Source organism: Hypanus sabinus, chromosome 8 (assembly GCF_030144855.1).
Source record: "Hypanus sabinus isolate sHypSab1 chromosome 8, sHypSab1.hap1, whole genome shotgun sequence".
NCBI classification, from domain to species: domain Eukaryota; kingdom Metazoa; phylum Chordata; class Chondrichthyes; order Myliobatiformes; family Dasyatidae; genus Hypanus; species Hypanus sabinus.
In genome coordinates, this window is record NC_082713.1 from 106,218,912 (window position 1) to 106,238,239 (window position 19,328).

Here is a 19,328-nt window from a genome sequence, read left to right on the forward strand (position 1 = left end):
AGGCACAGGGATGAAAGAAACATGGAGGATTATGCAGGAGGGAATGGTTTGATTGATCGTGGAGTAGGTTAAAAGGTTGGCATGACATTGTGGGCCAAAGGATCTGCACTGGTCTGTGTACTTTTGTCACTAAGTTAGCTTTCTGGGGATTTTATAGTCTCATATTGCATGTCAGGGAAGATCACACCAGCAGGGTGACAATTGTTACTAATCCTGCTGAATCAGTCTGATTTGTGATATTAATCCAGGGCTGTCAGGAGCAGTAAAGCACTCAGGCAGTTCTATTACAGTTAATAGATTAAAAGGACGCAATGGTCGTGTAGCGGTTAGCCTAACGCTGTTACAGCTCAGGGCGCTGGAGTTCAGAGTTCGATTCTGACATCATCTGTCAGGAGTCTGTATGTCCTTCCCGTGACCTTGTGGGTTTTCCCTCGGTGCTCCGGTTTTCTCCCACAGCCCAAAGACGTACCAGAAAGTAGGTTAATTAGTCATATATTGCTGCGTGGTTATGGTAGGGTTCAGTTGGGTGTTGATGGGTGGCGTGGCACATTGGGCTGCATCTCAATAAATAAATAAGTTAATAGTAGTGGAATAACTCCTGTCAGTCCATGAGCTAATCTTTCAGTGAAATAATGATTTCAAACACACAGTTTTTGTAGGGTGTCAGTGATACATATGGTCATGTGTTATTTAGCTTTTATTCCATGTCTCATTCCCAGGCTTTTTAGTTCAGTATTGTTGACTGCTGAATAAAGTTATCAACTTTATTGCTTGTTCCAAAAGAAATTCCAAAGGGCATGGCTCAGCAAAGAAGACACAGGTGTATCTTCTATTCCTATTTTCATCTGTTCCTGTTTTGTTATAACCTGCCTAATTGCTCTGTATAATTTGGCTACCTTATATCTCTGTGTAATTCTTGCCTGCAAAGTATTTCAATGTGTCCTTACAAATTTGTACATGCTTTCTGTGTAAGTTTCCACTGCTGTGTTTAAAATGGCAGATGGTTATGTAAACATGTCACTCTGGTGCTACGTCTTTCAGCCAGAGGTGGCCCTGGGTCTCATGGATCATTATCGAGTTCATTTTATCCATATATTGGTCAGATTCCATATTTGGAATATTGGAAGCAATTTTGAGCTTTGTGAACTCTGGAGAGGTTCCAGAGGAGATTAACAAGAACGAAAGGCGTAACCTTTGAGAAGCTTTTGATGTCTTTGGCTTTTTACTTGATGGAGTTCAGAAGAATGAAGGAGGATTTCATTGAAACGTACTGAATGTTGAATGTCCCAGATAGATGGACATGGAGAGGATGGTTCTGTTAGTAGAAGGGTCAAGAATTGAAGGCACAATCAAAAACGTTGACTGTTTAATTCCTTCCATAGATACTACTTGACCTGCTGAGTTCCTACAGCATTTTGTGTGCATTGCTCAAGATTTCCTGCAACTGCGGATTTACTCTATTTGTGACTTTTGTGTCTTTTATTTTAAAGAATTAATCATTTTGCAGTTCTGAATGTAAAGATTGCTTTTGCAGACCTGAATGTTTAATTGTCAGAAGGAAACTGTTCTCTCCCCTGTTCCTGTTCGATGGGAAAGTTGTTTGGTGTGATGGTCATGAAGCAATGGGAAAGTTGTTTGGTGTGATGGTCATGAAGCAATTAGAAGGTGGTTTGGTGTGATGGTCATGAAGCAATGGGAAAGTTGTTTGGTGTGATGGTCATGAAGCAATTAGAAGGTGGTTTGGTGTGATGGTCATGAAGCTATGGGACGTGGTTTGGTGTGGTGGTCATGAAGCAATGGGACGATAGTTTGGTGTGATAGTCATGAAGCAATGGGAAGATGGTTTGGTATGATGGTCATGAAGCGTTGACTGCTGTTGTCACCCTTCATCCATTGTTCCAAATCATGTCATTAGCAGCACTGGTACGTTCGCATTTAGCTCCATGGTAGCATAGCAATTAGTGTGGCACTATTACAGGAGTTCAATTCCAGTTCTGTTCTGTAAGGAATCTGTATGTTATCCTTCTGGAATGCCTAGGTTTGCCCTGGATGCTTCACTTTCCTCCCATAGTCCAAAGGCATATCGAGTAGGTTCATTGGTCATTGAAAATTGTCCTATGATTAGATCAGGGTTAATTGGATTTGTTGGGAGTTGCTGGGGCAAAGGGGCAAAGGGCCGGAAGGGCCAATTCCATGCTGTATCACTAAATAAAATAAAATTTAGCTGATTGGCTGAGCATTGATGTGACATTTGATTAGCCAAATCTGTTTTTGCCCTCTGCTGTACTTCAATGAGAGCTCCACGAAATGCAAACACATTTAACTCTGCAGCCTTTTTGTGTTAAGTATTCCCAGTGTCAGCAGAATGTCCAGACGTTTATCTAAGCGGCTCTGAATGTGGCCTGTTTTAAACTTCCACCCGGCCCTTTGTGCCTGGGAATTCCTCATGTAAATGTAGTAAATTTGTGAGCTTCAATTCCACTCGTTGAATGTCAGTCCTGATTTCAAGATACTTCTAATTTATCTGTTGATAGACAGAGATTGAAAAACGTTAATAAAAAACAATCTGCATCTACAAAGGGCATTTTAACGTGGCATTCAAGTAGAGAGCTTTACAACCAATGAGATACTTTTGAAAAGTAATTACTACTGCAATGAAAGAAACATAGCTATCAGCTGTATGATAGTTAACTCTAACCCTAATGTCACCAACGCTCCAACAAACTTCTGCAGATCTACTGTAGAGAGTGTCTGGATTGGCTGTCGTGGTCTGGCTCAGCAATTCAAATGCGCAGGAAAGTAACAAGCTGTGGACTCAACTCAATACATCACGGGCACATCCCTCCCCATCTTGTACATGTACTTATCCAAACTTCCTTAAATGTTGCTGTCAAACCCACATTCATCACTCGTTCTACAGTGGCACCACTCTCTGAGTGAAGTTTCCCCCTTAAATATTTCACCTTTTGCCTTAAACTTATGACTTCCAGAGTCATAGAAAAGTACCGCACAAAAACAGTCCCTTTGGCCCATCTAGTCCATGCCGAACCATTTAAATTACCTACTCCCACTGACCTGCACCGGGACCATAGCCCTCCATACCACCCCTCCCCCTTCCATGTACCTATTCAAACTTCTCTTAAACATTGAAAATGAGCTCACATGCACCACTTGAGAGGCAGCTCATTCCACACTCTCACAGCCCTCTGAGTGAAGAAGTTTCCCCTCATATTCCCCTTAAACTTTTCACCTTTCACCCCTAACCCATGACCTCTAATTGTAGTCCCACCTAACCTTAGTGAAAAAGGCTGTTTGTATTTACCCTATCTGTACCCCTCATAATTTTATATACTTCTACCAAATCTCCTCTTAATCTTTGTTGTTCCAAGGAATAAAGTCTTAACCCATTCAGTCTTTCCTTATAACTCAGGTCTTCCAGACCCAGCAACATCCTTGTAAATTTTCTCTGTAGTTTTGTATCCTTATTTACATCTTTCCTGTAGGTAGGTGACCAGAACTGCACACAATACTCCAAATCAGGCCTCAACAATGTTCCTGTCAGGGCCTCCAGTCAGAGATATAACCACTTACTACCACTCTCTGGCTTCTCCCGACAATTTATTACTTCATCCTCAATTACTTAACCTCTTGGACTGACTCCCCTGTGGAACTTTGCTAAGGTCTATGTTGACAATGTCTGTCATGGGTTTCCCCAGCACATCCTGAGACTGTGTTGGTTGATGATGCAAACAACACACTTCACTGTTTCAAGATTCAAGAGTGCTTACAGTCAGTTTTCAGTACACCTGTGTAAAGGAGGATGAAATGATTGTTACTCCAGATTCTATGCAACATAAAAAAACACTATAATTATAAAAGGCACAATAAAAAAAAACAAAAAAACACAATAAATATCAATAGAAAAGCAATCCTATAAAACACACTGGACAAGTAAGTGTTATGACTGCACATAAGGTGAAGCTAGGGGATCTGTCTGTAGGGGTAGTAGGGTGGGTTAATGGATGGTGGTGTCGATGAGCCTGATGGTTTGGGGGAATCTGGTGGTCCTGGCGCGGATGCTGCTTAGCTTCTTCCCCGATGAGAGTGGGACAAACAGTTCAAAGGCTGTGGAGCAAGATTCTTCATGATGTTGCTGGCCTTTCTCCAGCACCTTTCTTCTTTATTTGTCCTTGATGGCGGGTCGGTTGGTGCCAGTGATCTGCTGTGCAGTTTTAACTCCCCACCATAGAGCCTTCCTGTCTACTGCTGTGCAATTTCCATATGACACAGTGACCCAGCAGGTTAGGATGCTCTCCACTGTGCATCTGATGAAGGTCATGAGTATCGATGTGCGTAGACCAGCCCTCCTCAGCCTCCCCAGAAAGTAGAGGTGTTGGTGAGCTTTCCTGACTGTGGAGAATGTGTTATGGGCCTAGAAGAAGTTATGTGAGGTGTGGACTCATGTGACAAATCTGAAGATGCCAGATCTTTATCTTTTCATCTTTTCCCTTCATCAACTTCAAAAAACTATAAGTTGCACAGTCAACTGAATTTTTTGAAACATAGCAACCTCCCACATACAGTGCTGTGATAAGGACCAGATAGTCTTTAATTGATCTTGTAATGTTGATTATGTGTAAATATTGTCTTACTTCCTTATTTTTCAACATAATGCCAGGGAATTTGTGGCATTTACCTGGGAGAGGCAACCATGGTTTCTTATCCCATCTGAATGTGTACCCTTCCCTTGACACTCAAGTAGAGGACTTTGGAGATGGGCGCTTAAGCTATGTCCTTGTGATTTAAATCGAACTGCTTACTAAGCTACTGCTAAAGTTCTATTCATGGATAAACAAAATTGAAGGAGGTCATCAATCATTCATGGGATGTTGCATGCTGTTGCTCCTTAGATAATATTTCAAAGTTCGAAGTAAATTTATTATCAAAGTACATATTTCTCACCATATACAACATTGAGCAACACACACAAAATGCTGGAGGAAGGGCATCATCCATGGAAAGGAGGACAGTGTTTTGGGCCGAGACCCTTTGTCAGGACTGGAGAAATAAAGGTCAGGAGTTGGAGTTAGAATGTGGGGGGAGAAATTCAAGGTGGCAGGTGAAACCAGAAGTGGAGGGAGGGCTGAGGTAAAAAGCTGGGAATTTGATTGGCAAAAGAGAACCAGGGCTGGAGAGGGGTGAATCTAACAGGAGAGAATAGAAGGTCATGGAAGAAAGAAAAGGGGGAGGACACCAGGGGAAGGTGAGAGGAAAGTAAGGAGATGAGGTGAGAGAAGGAAATGGGAATGGGGGAATGGTGAAGGGGGGCATTATCGGAAGCTCAAGAAATCGTTTCGCCTCTCTGCACCTCCCCGGTTTCACCTATCACCTTGTGGTTCTTCCTCCCCTCCCCCAACTTTCTTACTCTGACTCCTCATCTTGTTTTCCAGTCCTGATAAAAGGAATTGGCCCAAAACGTCGACTGTACTCTTTTCTGTAGATGCTGCCTGGCCTGCTGGGTCCCTCCAGCATTTTGTGTGTGTTACTCAGGTTTCCAGCATCTGCAGATTTTCTCTTGTTTGTGATACACAACCCTGAGATTCATTTTCTTGTGGGCATACTCAGTAAGTTTAATAACCATAATAGAATCAATGAAAGACAGCATTAACTGGGCATACAACCAGTGCATAAAAGACAACGAACTTTGCAAATACAAAAAGTAAGAAATAATAATAAAAAATAAATAAACAATAAATATCAAGAGCATGAGATCGAGTCCTGAAGCTCCTGTATCTTCTTCCTGATGGCAGCATTGAGAAGAGTGCATGTCCTGGGTGGTGGGGGTCCCTGATGATGGATGGTGCAGGGTCCACTGAAACGTTGTGGAACAAGTATTCCTGATGAATTGTAGGAAGGAATCATTACAGTGCGTTGACAATAAAAGACTCCTTCTTATGTAACTTTGCCCACTAAATATTCTGTGTTAAAGCTGCATTGTATTATAAAGGGAATAAAATGTTGAATCATAACTTAGTTGGAACAGAAGTTGAATTGTTTGCAAAACCGCTCTGCCTCCTCCTCCGATTAAATTATGTTTGAAATGCCGGCCCAGTATGAATTATCGGTGTCATTGTCCTCCTGCTCTATATTAGGCTTCCAGTGTCTCTATTACAATTCAGGCAGAGCTGCCGAATCAGCAGGTTTCCACAGTTTTTAAGCCCATTGCTGGCTATAGAGACAAGATCAGTTCCTCTCGTCACCTGCTAGTTTTGCCCGGTAGTTCTGAGTTTGAACTCTGGCTGAATTTTAGGAAAGTGGACTGTGTTTACGTCAAGGCCACTTGAGGGATGTTAGTTGGACCAACTGCATTGGCAGATGAAGAATTCAAACACCCTTTTCCCCTTGTGCAGTGACTCGTCATGTGAGGGCTCCAACCAAAACCCTTCATTGTGTAAATTTCCCATTGACGTTAACATAGTCTTTCTCCTACTTGCCCTAAACGAAGCTTAAGAGGATTCACTACGATCAGGATACATTACATTTGCAAGACAACTTTGACACCTGGCCATTGGGATAATGAGACGGGTAAAGAACTATCCAGCAAAGATTAAAGGTATCAGTTCCTGACAGTGTGCCAAACCAATTAATGTTTAATAATATGCTATCATGTATATTGTTTACTAACTTGTAAATGGGAAGGGCACAAAATATTAATTGAGTGTACTTTTTACCGCTGAGCATTGAAAGGGCCTTTAGTTAATCGTGCAGTAATTTTGTAAAAATTGCTATTTGATTAATAAAAGTGTTCTCAATAACTTTGAGCCATTACTACTTGTCCAAAAAGAATTTCATGAATCAGTGGCTTGAAATGTGCTCAGAGTAAATAATTATTCATTCGTCTCTGTGCTTGCTACCCCCTGAATGCAAAATATGCAAAAGCTTGTATTCCTGCAACCTTTGCAGTTTTAAAACTGAAATGCGAAAGCACTGTAACGGTTAGGCATCGAACATAATCTTCTTTCAAAGCAAGTCTTATGAGCGACACACATGGAACGCTGGAAGAACTCAGCAGGTCAGGCAGCGTCGATAGAAATGAATAAATAGTTGATGTTTCAGGCTCTTCATCAAGTCTGAAAAGGAACGGTGAAGAAGCCAGAATAAAAAGGTGGGGGTGTGGGAAGGAGGATGAGCTAGAAGCCGAAAGGTGAAGCCCGGTGGGTGGGGGAATGAGAAGCAGGGTGGGAAAGGTAAAGGTCTGAAGAATCAGAATCAGGTTTACTGTCACTGCTGTATGTCATGAAATTTGTTGTTATACAGCAGCAGTACATTGCAATACATGATAATAAAAACTAAATTTCATGAAATAAATAAGACTACAAAAAGAGAAAAAAAAGGAATGAGGTAGTGTTCATGGGTTCAGTGTCCATTCAGTAAGTAGCAAAGGGGAAGAAGCTGTTCCTGAATCGCTGAGTATTTCTGTACCTCCTACCTGATGGTAGCAATGAGAAGAGGACCTGTCCTGGGTGATGGGGGTCCTTCATGATGGAATAAGGAATCTTTTGTATTTACCAAGTGTTATGAACTGTTCAGTGATTGAAGGTGTTTGGTAACTGATTGCCTATTTGTCACCCTCCAGAAATCCGGGCTCAGTTAGTTGAACAGCTGAAATGCTTGGAGCAGCAGACGGAGATGAGGGTTCAGCTCCTCCAGGATCTCCAGGATTTCTTCCGCAAGAAGTCAGAGATTGAAATGGAGTATTCCCGAAATCTAGAGAAGCTGGCTGAGCGATTCATGGCGAAAACTCGCAGCACAAAGGACCATCAGCAGTACAAGTAAGAGTGTCCTCCTGGTGCAGGACCGCTTCATTGAGCACCTGCGCTCTGCCTACTGCAAAACTTGGGATATCCCTGTAGCCACCCATTCCCGTTCCAATATGTCTCCTCTACTGCCACGATGAGATTTGTAGCTCAGGTTGGAGGAGCATGTTCCATCTGGGTAGCCTCCAAACTGATGACATGAACATTGATTTCTCCAACTTTTGGTAATTATTCCCACCTCCTTCCTAATATAATCCTTCTCTCCTGCTCAGCTCTCCCTTTCCCGGTTTTTTTCCATTCCCCATTCCTTTCTCACCCCTTCTCTTTCCTCACCTACTTATCACCTTCCCCTGGTTCCCCTTCTATCCCTTCGTCCATGGTCTGGTGATTTCTTCTATCAGATTCCTTCTTTATCTCTTCTGCCTGTCACCTCCCAGCTTCTTACTTCATCTCCCCTCCCTCACTCCCACAATTCCCTTCTCACCCATCACCAGTCAGCTGACGCTTCTTCCCCTCCTCACACCTTCTTATTCTGGCTTCTTCCCCCTTCCTTTCCAGTGCCAATGAAGGGTCTCGGCCTGAAATGTCAGCTGTTTGTTCCCCTTCATAGGTGCTGCCTGACTTGGGGAGTTTCTCCAGTATCACTCAAGATTTCCAGTATCCTTTGTGTTTATGGAGTCTGTCCTGTCTGATGGCTGACCAAATTAGATATTTAAGCCTGCTCCCTCTCTAACAAGTTGTAGAAATACTCAGCAGCCCAGGTTGCATCTGTGGCAAAAGAAAAAGAGCTCAAGTTTCTTCCTCAGAGTTAGTCACTCTGCTATGAAGTATTAGTTCTTTCCAATCATCTTTCAGTGTTTCCAGATTTCTGAATTTGCCATGAAAGCACTGTGAATATTGTGCTCTCCAAACATTTCTTTTACAGTTGAACCTCATTGGTTCTTCCTCGAATCAGTGTTTGTGAATTGACTGATAACAAAGGACTTAAACATAGCAGCTTTCTGGAGAAAAGTCAGAACGCTGCTGAGAGAATTTGGCTCTGACAACTCCTATTACATTTTTATGTGATGGCTCTGATCCTGTGCATTGAGGGCAGTGGTGTGTTAGTTATTCTCATGGAATTCAGTTGAGAAATCTTAGGATGTTGTGTATAAAGAGGCTTTGAATTTTCAACCCCATCAGCTTGATGCACTGTTCAATAAAGTCATGGCTCACTTAGTCAACTCTACATTTCTGTCTGCTCCTAATCACTCCAGATTCCTTTACAGACAAAATATCTGTTCACCACGATCATAAGTTGAGTTTCGGATCGAAGCCCTGCATCAGGGCTGGGAGTAGACAGGAATGATGGCCATTATAAAGGGGAGAGGAGTGGGGGAGGTGGTGAGATGGGAGTCTGGGGTGAGCAATGGCCCGAGGAGGGTTTAAGATGACAGATGGTAAAGGATGGGGGTGGGTGAAGCCTGATATCTATAAATCTGAGAATCGGGGGACAAGGACTGGAGGCCTGGAGGTGGCCTATCTTGGGTTGGAGGCCTGTCTCTGAGTGGGTGGGAGGGTGGGAAAGGGATTTGTTTTGCTCTTGTTGATGCTGCTTGTGTTGTCCTGCTGAACTTGGTGGGCTTGCTAGGCTGCGGCTGGAATGTGTGGCGACACTTCAGGGTTGCCTCTACTACACCCTTCGGTCGTTTACACAAATGATGCATTTCACTGAGTGTCCAATATACATGTGATAAATAAATATGAATCTGAAACGGCAGATGATAGATAGTGGCAGACAAAGAAAAATGAGAGGCAGGTGGAGTGAGGTAGGCTGAGGTGAGGATGAAGGTTGGACACCACTGTTGGAGGGAGGTTTATGCACTTGCTTATCTGCCTCCAGTAATAGTCTGCGACCTTCACCCTCTCTTCCCCCAACCTTCGTTCTACATTGTCTCCGTCTATCGTACACCTGTCACCATCTTCCCTCTCTCCCCTCCCTCCTCCTCTCTCCTCCTCTGTTCTGGCACTGCCTACCTGTCATCATACACCTGTCATCATCTTCCCTCCCTCCCCTCCCTCCTCCTCTCTCCTCCTCTGTCTGGCACTGCCTACCTGTCATCATACACCTGTCATCATCTTCCCTCCCTCCCCTCCCTCCTCCTCTGTCCTGGCACTGCCTACCTGTCATTATACACCTGTCATCATCTTCCCTCCCTCCCCTCCCTCCTCCTCTGTCCTGGCACTGCCTACCTGTCATCATACACCTGTCATCATCTTCCCTCCCTCCCCTCCCTCCCCTCCCTCCTCCTCTGTCCTGGCACTGCCTACCTGTCATCATACACCTGTCATCATCTTCCCTCCCTCCCCTCCCTCCTCCTCTGTCCTGGCACTGCCTACCTGTCATTATACACCTGTCATCATCTTCCCTCCCTCCCCTCCCTCCTCCTCTGTCCTGGCACTGCCTACCTGTCATCATACACCTGTCATCATCTTCCCTCCCTCCCCTCCCTCCCCTCCCTCCTCCTCTGTCCTGGCACTGCCTACCTGTCATCATACACCTGTCATCATCTTCCCTCCCTCCCCTCCCTCCCCTCCCTCCTCCTCTGTCCTGGCACTGCCTACCTGTCATCATACACCTGTCTCAGTCCATCACTCACCCAAGACTCCTGTCTCACCAGTACCCCATCTCCTCTTTATACAGGTGACCTCCCCTCTCCTCTCTCAGTCCTGAGGCAGGGGTTCAACTCGAAACATCGACCATTTCCTTTCCTCCATAGAAGCTGTACAGATGAGTTCTTCAGCTATATGTTTGTTTAGTAACTCTTCAGGGGTAGAGATTCCCAAAGATCCACAACCCCCTGGAAGACAAGAAATTCCTTCTATTCTCCATCTTAAATAACGGAAACTGTACCCCCAGGTGGAGTTGGTGTTGGACTGTCCCTTGGCAAGTCTGAAAACTTGATGGAAATTGAATTTTGATTTCTTGTAAAGGCCATAGTCACCTGATTTGAATGCTGCAGTCCTGGACATCCCCAGTGAATGGATCTCTGAGTTCATTCATGTTTTCTGGTTTAGGAGCACCAGGATTATAAAAACTACAGCAAACTGTCAGGTCAGCAGAAAAGGTCATTGGCTGCAGTCTACCATCCCTGCAGGACTTGTATGTGACCAGGACAACGAAATGGGCAAGAGAAACCATTGCAGACACTAGCCACCCAGCAAACTGCCATTTTCCAAAAGCTCCCTTCTGGAAAATGTTATTAGTCTCCTAAAACAAAAAAATAAGGCCATAAGACATAGGAGCAGAATTAGGCCATTCAGCCCATCAAGTCATTCCACCATGGCGGATCCTGGATCTCACAAACCCGTACACCTGACTTTTCGTCATATCCTTTGATGCCCTGACCAACTAGGAAACGTATCAACTTCCATTTTAAATATACTCATGGACTTGGCCTCCACCGCAGTCTGTGGCAGAGCATTCCACAGATTCATTACTCACTGGCTAAAATAATTCCTCCTTATCTTGGTCACCTCTCAATTTTGAGGTAGTGCCCTCTAGTTCTGGATACCCCCACCTTAGGAAACATCCTCTCCACTTCCGCCTTATCTTGTCCTTTCAACATTTAGATTGTAGTCTGCACTATTATTCTTTTACCAAATGCATTATCATACATTTCCCAACACTGTATTCCATCTGCCACTTTTTTGCCCATTCTTCCAATTTGTCTAAGTCCTTCTGCAATTGCATTGCTTCCTCAGCACTCCTTACCCCTCCACCTATCTTCGTCTCATCCTCAAGCTTTGCCACAAAGCCATCGATTCCATTTTCCAAATCACTGACAAACAATGTAAAAAGCAGCGGTCCCAATACTGACCCCTGAGGAACACCACTAGACACTGGCAGCCAACTGCAAAAGTCCCTTTTATTCCCATTCGCAGCCTCCTGCCTGTCAGCCATTCCTCTATCCATGCCAGTATCCTTCCTGTAACGCCACAGGATTTATCTTGTTAACCACCTTATCACAACCCTCTTGAAAATCCAAGTAAATCACATCCACTGCCTCTCCTTTGTCCACCTGCTTGTTACTTCCTCAAAGTATTCTAACAGGTTTGTCAGGCAAGATTTCCCATGCCAGAAACTATGCTGACTTTGACTTATTTTATCGTTAGTCTTCCAAGTATTCAGAAACCTCATCCTTAATAATGGACTCCAACACTTTCCCAAACACTGGGATTAGTAACTAGCCTATAATTTCCTTTCTTTTGCTTTCCTCACTTCTTAAAATGTTGAATGACATTTGCAATTTTCCAGTCCTCTGGGACCATGCAAGAATCAAGTGATCCTTGAAAGATCATGACCAATGCATCCATTATCTCTTCAACCTCTCTCAGGAGTGTCGGATGTAGTCCATCTGGTCCAGGTGAGTTATCCACCTTAAGACCTTTGAGTTTGTCTAGCACTTTTTCCTTTGTAACAGCAATGGCACTCACTCCTACTCCCTGACGCTCACGGTCTTCTGGCACACTGCTAGTGTCTTCCACAGTGAAGACTGACGCAAGGTACTTATTAAGCTCATCTGCCTTTCTTTGTTCCCCCATTACTTCCTCACCAGTGTCATTGTAAATGAAAAAGCTTTTAGTATCCTGCTTTATATAATCGCCTAGTTTGTCCTCATATTTCATCTTATCCTGTCTCATAACTTTTTTAGTTGTCTTTTGTTGGATTTTAAAAGCTTCCCAATCATCCAACTTCCCACTCACTTTTGCTACCTTATATGCCCTTTCCTTGGCTTTTATGTAATCCATACTTTCCCTTTCAGCCATGGTTCCATTGTGATACTGATACGTGACTTATTCTCCTCCCTCTCAAATTTCAGGGTGAACTCATCATATTATGATCACAGCCTCCTAAGGGTTCCTTTACATTAAGCTCTCTAATAAGAACTAGGTTATTACACAACACCCAATCTAAGGTAGACTTCCCTTGAGTAGGCTCAAGCACAAGCTGCTCTAAAAAGACATCTTATAGGCATTCAACAAATTCCCTCTCTTGCGATCCGGCATCATCCTGATTTTCCCAATCCCTTTGCCTACTCCATTACAATTGTGTGATTACCCTTATTACATGCCTTTTCCAGCTCCCTTTGCAATCTCAACCCCACATCTTGGCTACTATTTGGAGGTCTACATATGATTCCTATAATGTTTTTTTTACCATTTGCAGTTTCTTAACTCCACCCACAAAAAGTTAACATTCTCTGACCCTATGTCACCTCTTTCTAAAGATGTAATTCCATCTTTTACCAACACAGCCACACCACTGCCTTGGCCTTGCTGCCTGTCCTTTCGACACAAAGTATATTCTCTGATGTTAAGTTTCCCAACTCTGGCCTTCTTTCAGCCATGACTCTGCGATGCCCACAACATCACACCAACCAATCTCTAATTGCACCATGGGTTTGTCCACCTTATTCTGAGTGCTATGCACATTTCAGTACAGCACCTTCAGTCCTGCATTCTTTGCCCTTTTGAAGTTTGCCCCTGTGATACAATTTAACTCCTTACTCTGTCTGCATTTGTACCCAATCATTGGCTTGTCCTTCCTTACGTTCATGTTACACCCGTCAGCTACTTGTAAACCTGCCGGCTCATCCTCTCTTTCATTCTGGTTCTCAACCCCCTGCCATATTAGTTCAAACCACTCCCAACAGCTCTCGTAAACCTGCACGCAAGAATATTCGTCCTCCTCGGATTTAAGTGCAACCCATCCCTTTCCTACAGGTCCCTCCGACCTGCTCCAGAAGGGGTCCCAATTATCCAGATATCTGAATCCCTGACCCCTGCTCCAATTTTTCAGCCTCGTATTTATCTGCCACTTCATTTTATTCCTATCCTCACTGTCGCTATGCATAGACAGCAATCACGAGGTTACTACCCTTGAGGTCCTGCTTCTCAGCTTCCTTCCTCACCCCCTGTATTTTTTTTTCAGGACCTCCTCCCTTTTTTCTACCTATTTAGTCGGTACCAATATGTACCAGGACTTCTAGCTGCTCACTCTCCCTTTTCAGGATATTGTGGACGTGTTCAGAAACATCGTGGACCTTGGCACTTGGGAGGCAAACTACCATCTGTGTTTCCTTTTCGCGTCCACAGAATCACCTATCTGTCCCCCTGACTGTAAAGTCCCCTGTTACTGCTGCCATCCTCTTCAGTTCCCTACCCTTCTGAGTCACAGTGCCAGAGGCACAGTCACTGTTGCTTCCCCAAAGTAGGTTCACCCCGACTGCACCCCCCCCCCAACCAACAGTACTCAAAATGGAGTGCTTATTGTTGAGGGGGGCAGCCACAGGGTGCTATTTTAAAAGTTTCTTCCACCAGACAGTTAATCTGATCAACCATTCTGGTTAGCACTCTGTCTATTAGTCCCATCACTACAACATTGTAAATACTTTAAACCACTTTAATCACACTGTTTATATTGTAAATACATGCTGGTATTTATGTATTTGTGCACATTTTAGTCTATATCTGTTCTTTAACCTCTAACTTTCTTTTTATATAATTCTTAATTCTTTATAATGTTGAATGTTATTTTTATGGTTGCATGTCACACCCTGACCAACACACCACAGCAAATTCCTAATACATGTAAAGAAACATGCAGTGGCCACTTCATTATATACCTCTTGTACCTAATAAAGTTGCCACTCAGTGTATATTCATGGCCTTCAGCTGCTGTAGCCGATCCACTTCAAAATTCTATGTGTTGTGTGTTTAGAGATGCTCTTCTACACACCACTTTTGTAGTGTGTGGTTATTGAGTTGCTGTCACCTTCCTGACAGCTTGAACTAGTCTGGCCGTTCTCCTCTGACCTCCCTCATTAACACAGAACTGCTGCTCATTGGGTTTTTTTTTATTTTTTAACACTATTCTCTGCTGCCATATGATTGGATGATTAGATACTTGTATTAATGGGCATTGAACAAGTTTACCCAATCACTGAATGTATATAGCAAATAAACGTAATCCTTGATTATCTATATCCTTCCATTCCATGCATGTTCATGTGTCTGACAGCCCCTTCAAACACCACTGTCATACCTGCTTCCACCATTACCCTGGCAACCCATTCCAGGCACCTATTACTCTCTGTACAAAGAAAATATGCACCACATGTTTCCTTTAAACATTACCCCTCTACACCAATACACCATGGTAACAGAGCCTTCTGGCTCAGTGAGACCATGCCCCCCAATCACACCCATGTTCCCAATTAATCTAGTAACCCATTGCTGCAATATCTTTTCATCTTCACCTGAAAAGTTTTAGAAACATACAAATGTTTAGAAAACCTACAGCACAATATAGGCCCTTTGGCCCACAATGCTGTGCTGAACATGTCCTTGCCTGAGAAATTACCTAGAGTTACCCATAGCTCTCTATTTTTCTGACCTCCATGTATCTGTCCAGGAGTCTCTTAAAAGACCCTATCGTATCCGCCTCCACCATCATCGCCAGCAGCCCATTCCACGCACTCACCACTCTCTGCGTAAAAAACTTACCCCTGACATCTCTCGTGCTAGCCATTTCAGCCCTGGGAAAAAGCCTCTGACTATCCACATGATCAATGCCTCTCATCATCTTATCCACCTCCATCAGGTCATCACTCATCCTCCGTCGCTCCAAGGTGAAAAGGCCGAGTTCACTCAACCTATTCTCATAAGGCTTGCTCCCCAATCCAGGCAACATCCTTGTAAATCTCCTCTGCACCCTTTCTATGGCTTCCACATCCCTCCTGTAGTAAGGTCACCAGAAATGAGCACAGTACTCCAAGTGGGGTCTGACCAGGGTCCTATGTTGCTGCAACATTACCTCTCGGCTCCTAAACTCAATCCCACGATTGATGAAAGCCAATACACCATACGCCTTCTTAAGCACAGAGTCAACCTGTGTAGCAGCTTTGAGTGTCCTATGGACTCGGACCCCAACATCCCTCTGATCCTTTTGTTAGAGTTCAGGGTTTTTTTTAATAAAGGAAGTATTAGTTATTTACCATAGAAAGGCTTTATTGAGTAAGATGATATAATTAACGCAAGGCTAAGGAGAGGGTGCAGGAAGGAGGACTTCTGGTTTTTGCATTAGTGGCCTCTTTTGCTGGTAAGCTGAACTTGTACAAACAGGATGGTTTGCACCTGAACTGGGGGTGGAGCAATATCCTTCCAGGAAGGTTTGTTTCTGCTGCTGTGAGTCGGGGGTGGGGGAGGCTGAACTGGAGTTGTAAGGAGATGGGAACCAGAGTGCCAGGGCAGCTCATGAAATGGTTGTGAGAAAAGTCAATGTTAAGCCTACATAGAGAGACAGAACTTTGGCAAGGTCCACAAGATTCAGTTGCTTGTCATTCAGGATAAAGTAGAAAATTTGTGCCCAAGAGAAGCCAGAGAGTGGTCGTAGATGGTTGCCTCTCTGATTTGAGATCTGTGACTGCTGGTGTGTTGATTGATTCTGGGTCTGTGGTTATTTATTTCATCTGTATTCATGATTTGGATGGTAAGGTGGTAAACTGGATCAGCAAATTCCAAATTACACCAAGATTGGAGGAGTCGTGGACAGTGAGGAAGGCTATTAAAACTTACAGGAGTTGGGGTGTTATGTTGAAATTGTACAAGACAGTGAGGCCAAATTCAGAGTACTGTGTGTAGTTCTGGTCACCTACCTACAGGAAATATATCAGTAAGATTGAAAGAGTACAGAGAAATTTTTACAAGGATATTTCTGGGTTGGGAGGACCTGAGTTATAAGGAAAGATCAAATAGGTTAGGACTTTACTTCTTGTGATATAGAAGACTGAGAGGAGACGTGAGAGAGGTATACACAATTATGTAGGGTATAAATAGGGTAAATGTAAGCAGGCTCATTCCAGTGAGGTTGGGTGAGACTAGAACTAGAGGGCATAGATTTGGGGTGAAAGCTGAAATACATAAGGGAAACTTGATGAGGAATTTCTTCGCTCGGAGGGTTGTGAGGATGTAGAATGAGCTGCCAGCAGAAGTGGTGGATGTGGGTTTGATTGCAGCATATAAAAAAGTCTGGATAAGCACAGGGATGGGAGGCGCATGGAGGGCTATGGTCCAGGTGTGTGTTGGTGGGCAGAGTACCAGTTCAGCTCACACTCTTTACATCCAACCTCTACACCCCTCTGGGTGGGAAGTTCAGAGATTTACTACCATCTGCGAGAAATTCTGATGCAGTTTTAAATGATCATCCACCGACTCTTCCTAACTATGTTCCCTCATTCAAGAATCCTGTACCTACTTTCTCTCATACCACACTTACAGCATGACTGGCAGCTTAAAAAATTCCCTCTTGTTTTTATATGCTTAACTCAGATGAAATGGTCTCTTAATGCAGTTGAACTCCCTACTGACTTAACTTCAGCTGGCATGTCCTTTTTATACTTTTAGTGGATTTTGTAGGTGGTTATTTTTGCCTCAGGCACTTGCTTTACTCTTAGCCATTCTCTACCACCTCAGAACTTTTCTCCCCAATGATTTTTAAAAATTGAAATCATATATGGTTCCATTATTCACCCTAAACCAATTAAGAAGTTCAGGAGCAAAGAACTGGCATTGTAAGCCCAGAGCTTGTTCTTCCAGGCAGTAAGATGAGAGGGTCTAATTCTGTAAACTTACACTTTTCCCTCCTGTTCTCTTGTTTCTGTTTTGCCAAACAAAAAAAGTTAATTAACTGAAGTGACGGAGTTCTAAATCCCACTTATCTCTGTGTAGACACAGAAGGTTAAAATTACATAGGCTGTAAGAGTAGAATTGGGCACTTGGCCCGTCAGGTCTGCTTTGACATTTGATTATGGCTGATCTATCTTCCCTCTCAGTACCATCCCTGTAACCTTTGACAACCTTATTAATCAAGAACCGTTCAACCTTTGTTTTAACTATACCCAATGACCTGGCCTGCACAACAGTGTGTGGCAAAGAATTTAATTGAAGTAATTGAAGCAAAATGCTGGAGAAACTCAGCAGGCCAGGAAGCATCTGTGGAAAAGAGTAAACAGTTGATGTTTCGGGCCGAGACTCTTCATCAGGACTGGAAAAAAAAGAGAGGAAGAAATACAAGGTAGTACACGATAGGTGAAATGAGGAGAAGGGGAAGTAAAGAGCTGGGAAGTCAATTAGTGAAAGAGATGAAGGACTGGAGAGGGTGGGTTAGACAAAAGGAAGTAAGGCCATGGAAGAAGGGGAAGGCAGAGGAGTAGCAGAGGGAGGTGATGGGCAGGTAAGGAGATAAGGTGAGAGAGGGGTATGGGAATTGTGAAGGAAGGAGGGTGGCATTATAAGAAGTTCAAAAAATCAATGTTCATGTCATCAGGTTGGAGTGTAACCAGATGAAATATAAGGTGTCATAGAAGAACAGACACTTCTTGACCTCTATATTACCTTTGATGTTTGCAATCTTTCCACTCATCCAAGTTTTCATGAATAGCTTTCACAATCCTAAGCACCGTCCATATTTTTGCTGAGCATTGACTCCATATGCAGAGCTAGCAGACTGCCTTTGATCTCTCATCTCATTCAAGTTATTGTTGGTTTCGTATTCCTGTCGGTCACCCTGTAATTACAGATTTAGTTAAAGAACCTGTTTATGTCTGAATTTATGATGTCTAACCTGCTGAAAGACAAGTTAGAAGATAGTACCACCTCTGTCAGCCTCGCCTAAAGTTCTTTTTTGGCATGTTATAATAGTAATTAATATCTTAGGATGGTATGCCATGCATGTATTAAGCAAAAGGGGTATGCAGCAATTGCAAATTAGCAATGTGATTTTATGATTTACTTTGTGTGACAATGCTCTATATTTGAAAGGCATCCAGCACCTGAGGCCACGAACAGGAGATAATTAGCCATTAGAATTCAGGAATTAGCCTGTATCCATAGACAGGAAGGAGTTTGGACCTCAGAATCATTAAGATAAATAGCACAAACATAATTACAGAGAAGTGCATCAATGAGAAAGATTCAGAAGGAATTGGAATTGGTTGTATTATTGTCACAGGTACTAAGATGCAGTGAAAAGTCTTGCCTATTATTCAGACTGAGGCAGAATAAAGTAAAACCGTAACAGAATGCAGAATAAGGTGTTACAGCTCTAGAGAAAGTGCAGAGGAGACAGACAATGAGATTATAATGAGGTAGTACTCACTCTAACCCTCTCCCTTTTACCCTATTTGTTCCCCTCTTCTAACCCTGTACCACTCTCACTAATGCTCTCTCCTTGCCTGCTCCCCTCCCCCAACCTCCTCTACTCACCCTGACTCTCTCCCTTTCACTCAAGACCTCTCTCTGTCCCTCTAAGTGTATCCCTCTCTGCCCCCTCATGTCCCGATTTGTGCTGGATGGGGAGGGGAGAGAGGGGTGGCTGTGGAACACTAGCCCCAAGCTCAACATGCTGGGCCAATGCAACCAATTTGTTGTAATATGCACATAGAACAATATTAGGTACATTATAAACTG

At 43.4% G+C, this 19,328-nt stretch overlaps 1 protein-coding gene across 7 annotated transcripts in view; it reads left to right on the forward strand.

Moving 5' to 3' along the window:
- Window positions 1–19,328, forward strand: part of srgap1a (SLIT-ROBO Rho GTPase activating protein 1a) — a 317,376-nt gene that overhangs the window by 156,972 nt on the left and 141,076 nt on the right. For 6 of the 7 annotated variants that reach the window (XM_059977536.1, XM_059977537.1, XM_059977541.1 and 3 more), the window contains exon 2: window positions 7,637–7,832. In XM_059977536.1, the coding sequence (XP_059833519.1) occupies window positions 7,637–7,832 (196 nt within the window). Of the gene's footprint in view, window positions 1–6,960; window positions 7,073–7,636; window positions 7,833–19,328 lie in introns of those variants that run through there. The other variant, XM_059977540.1, reaches the window with a different exon arrangement.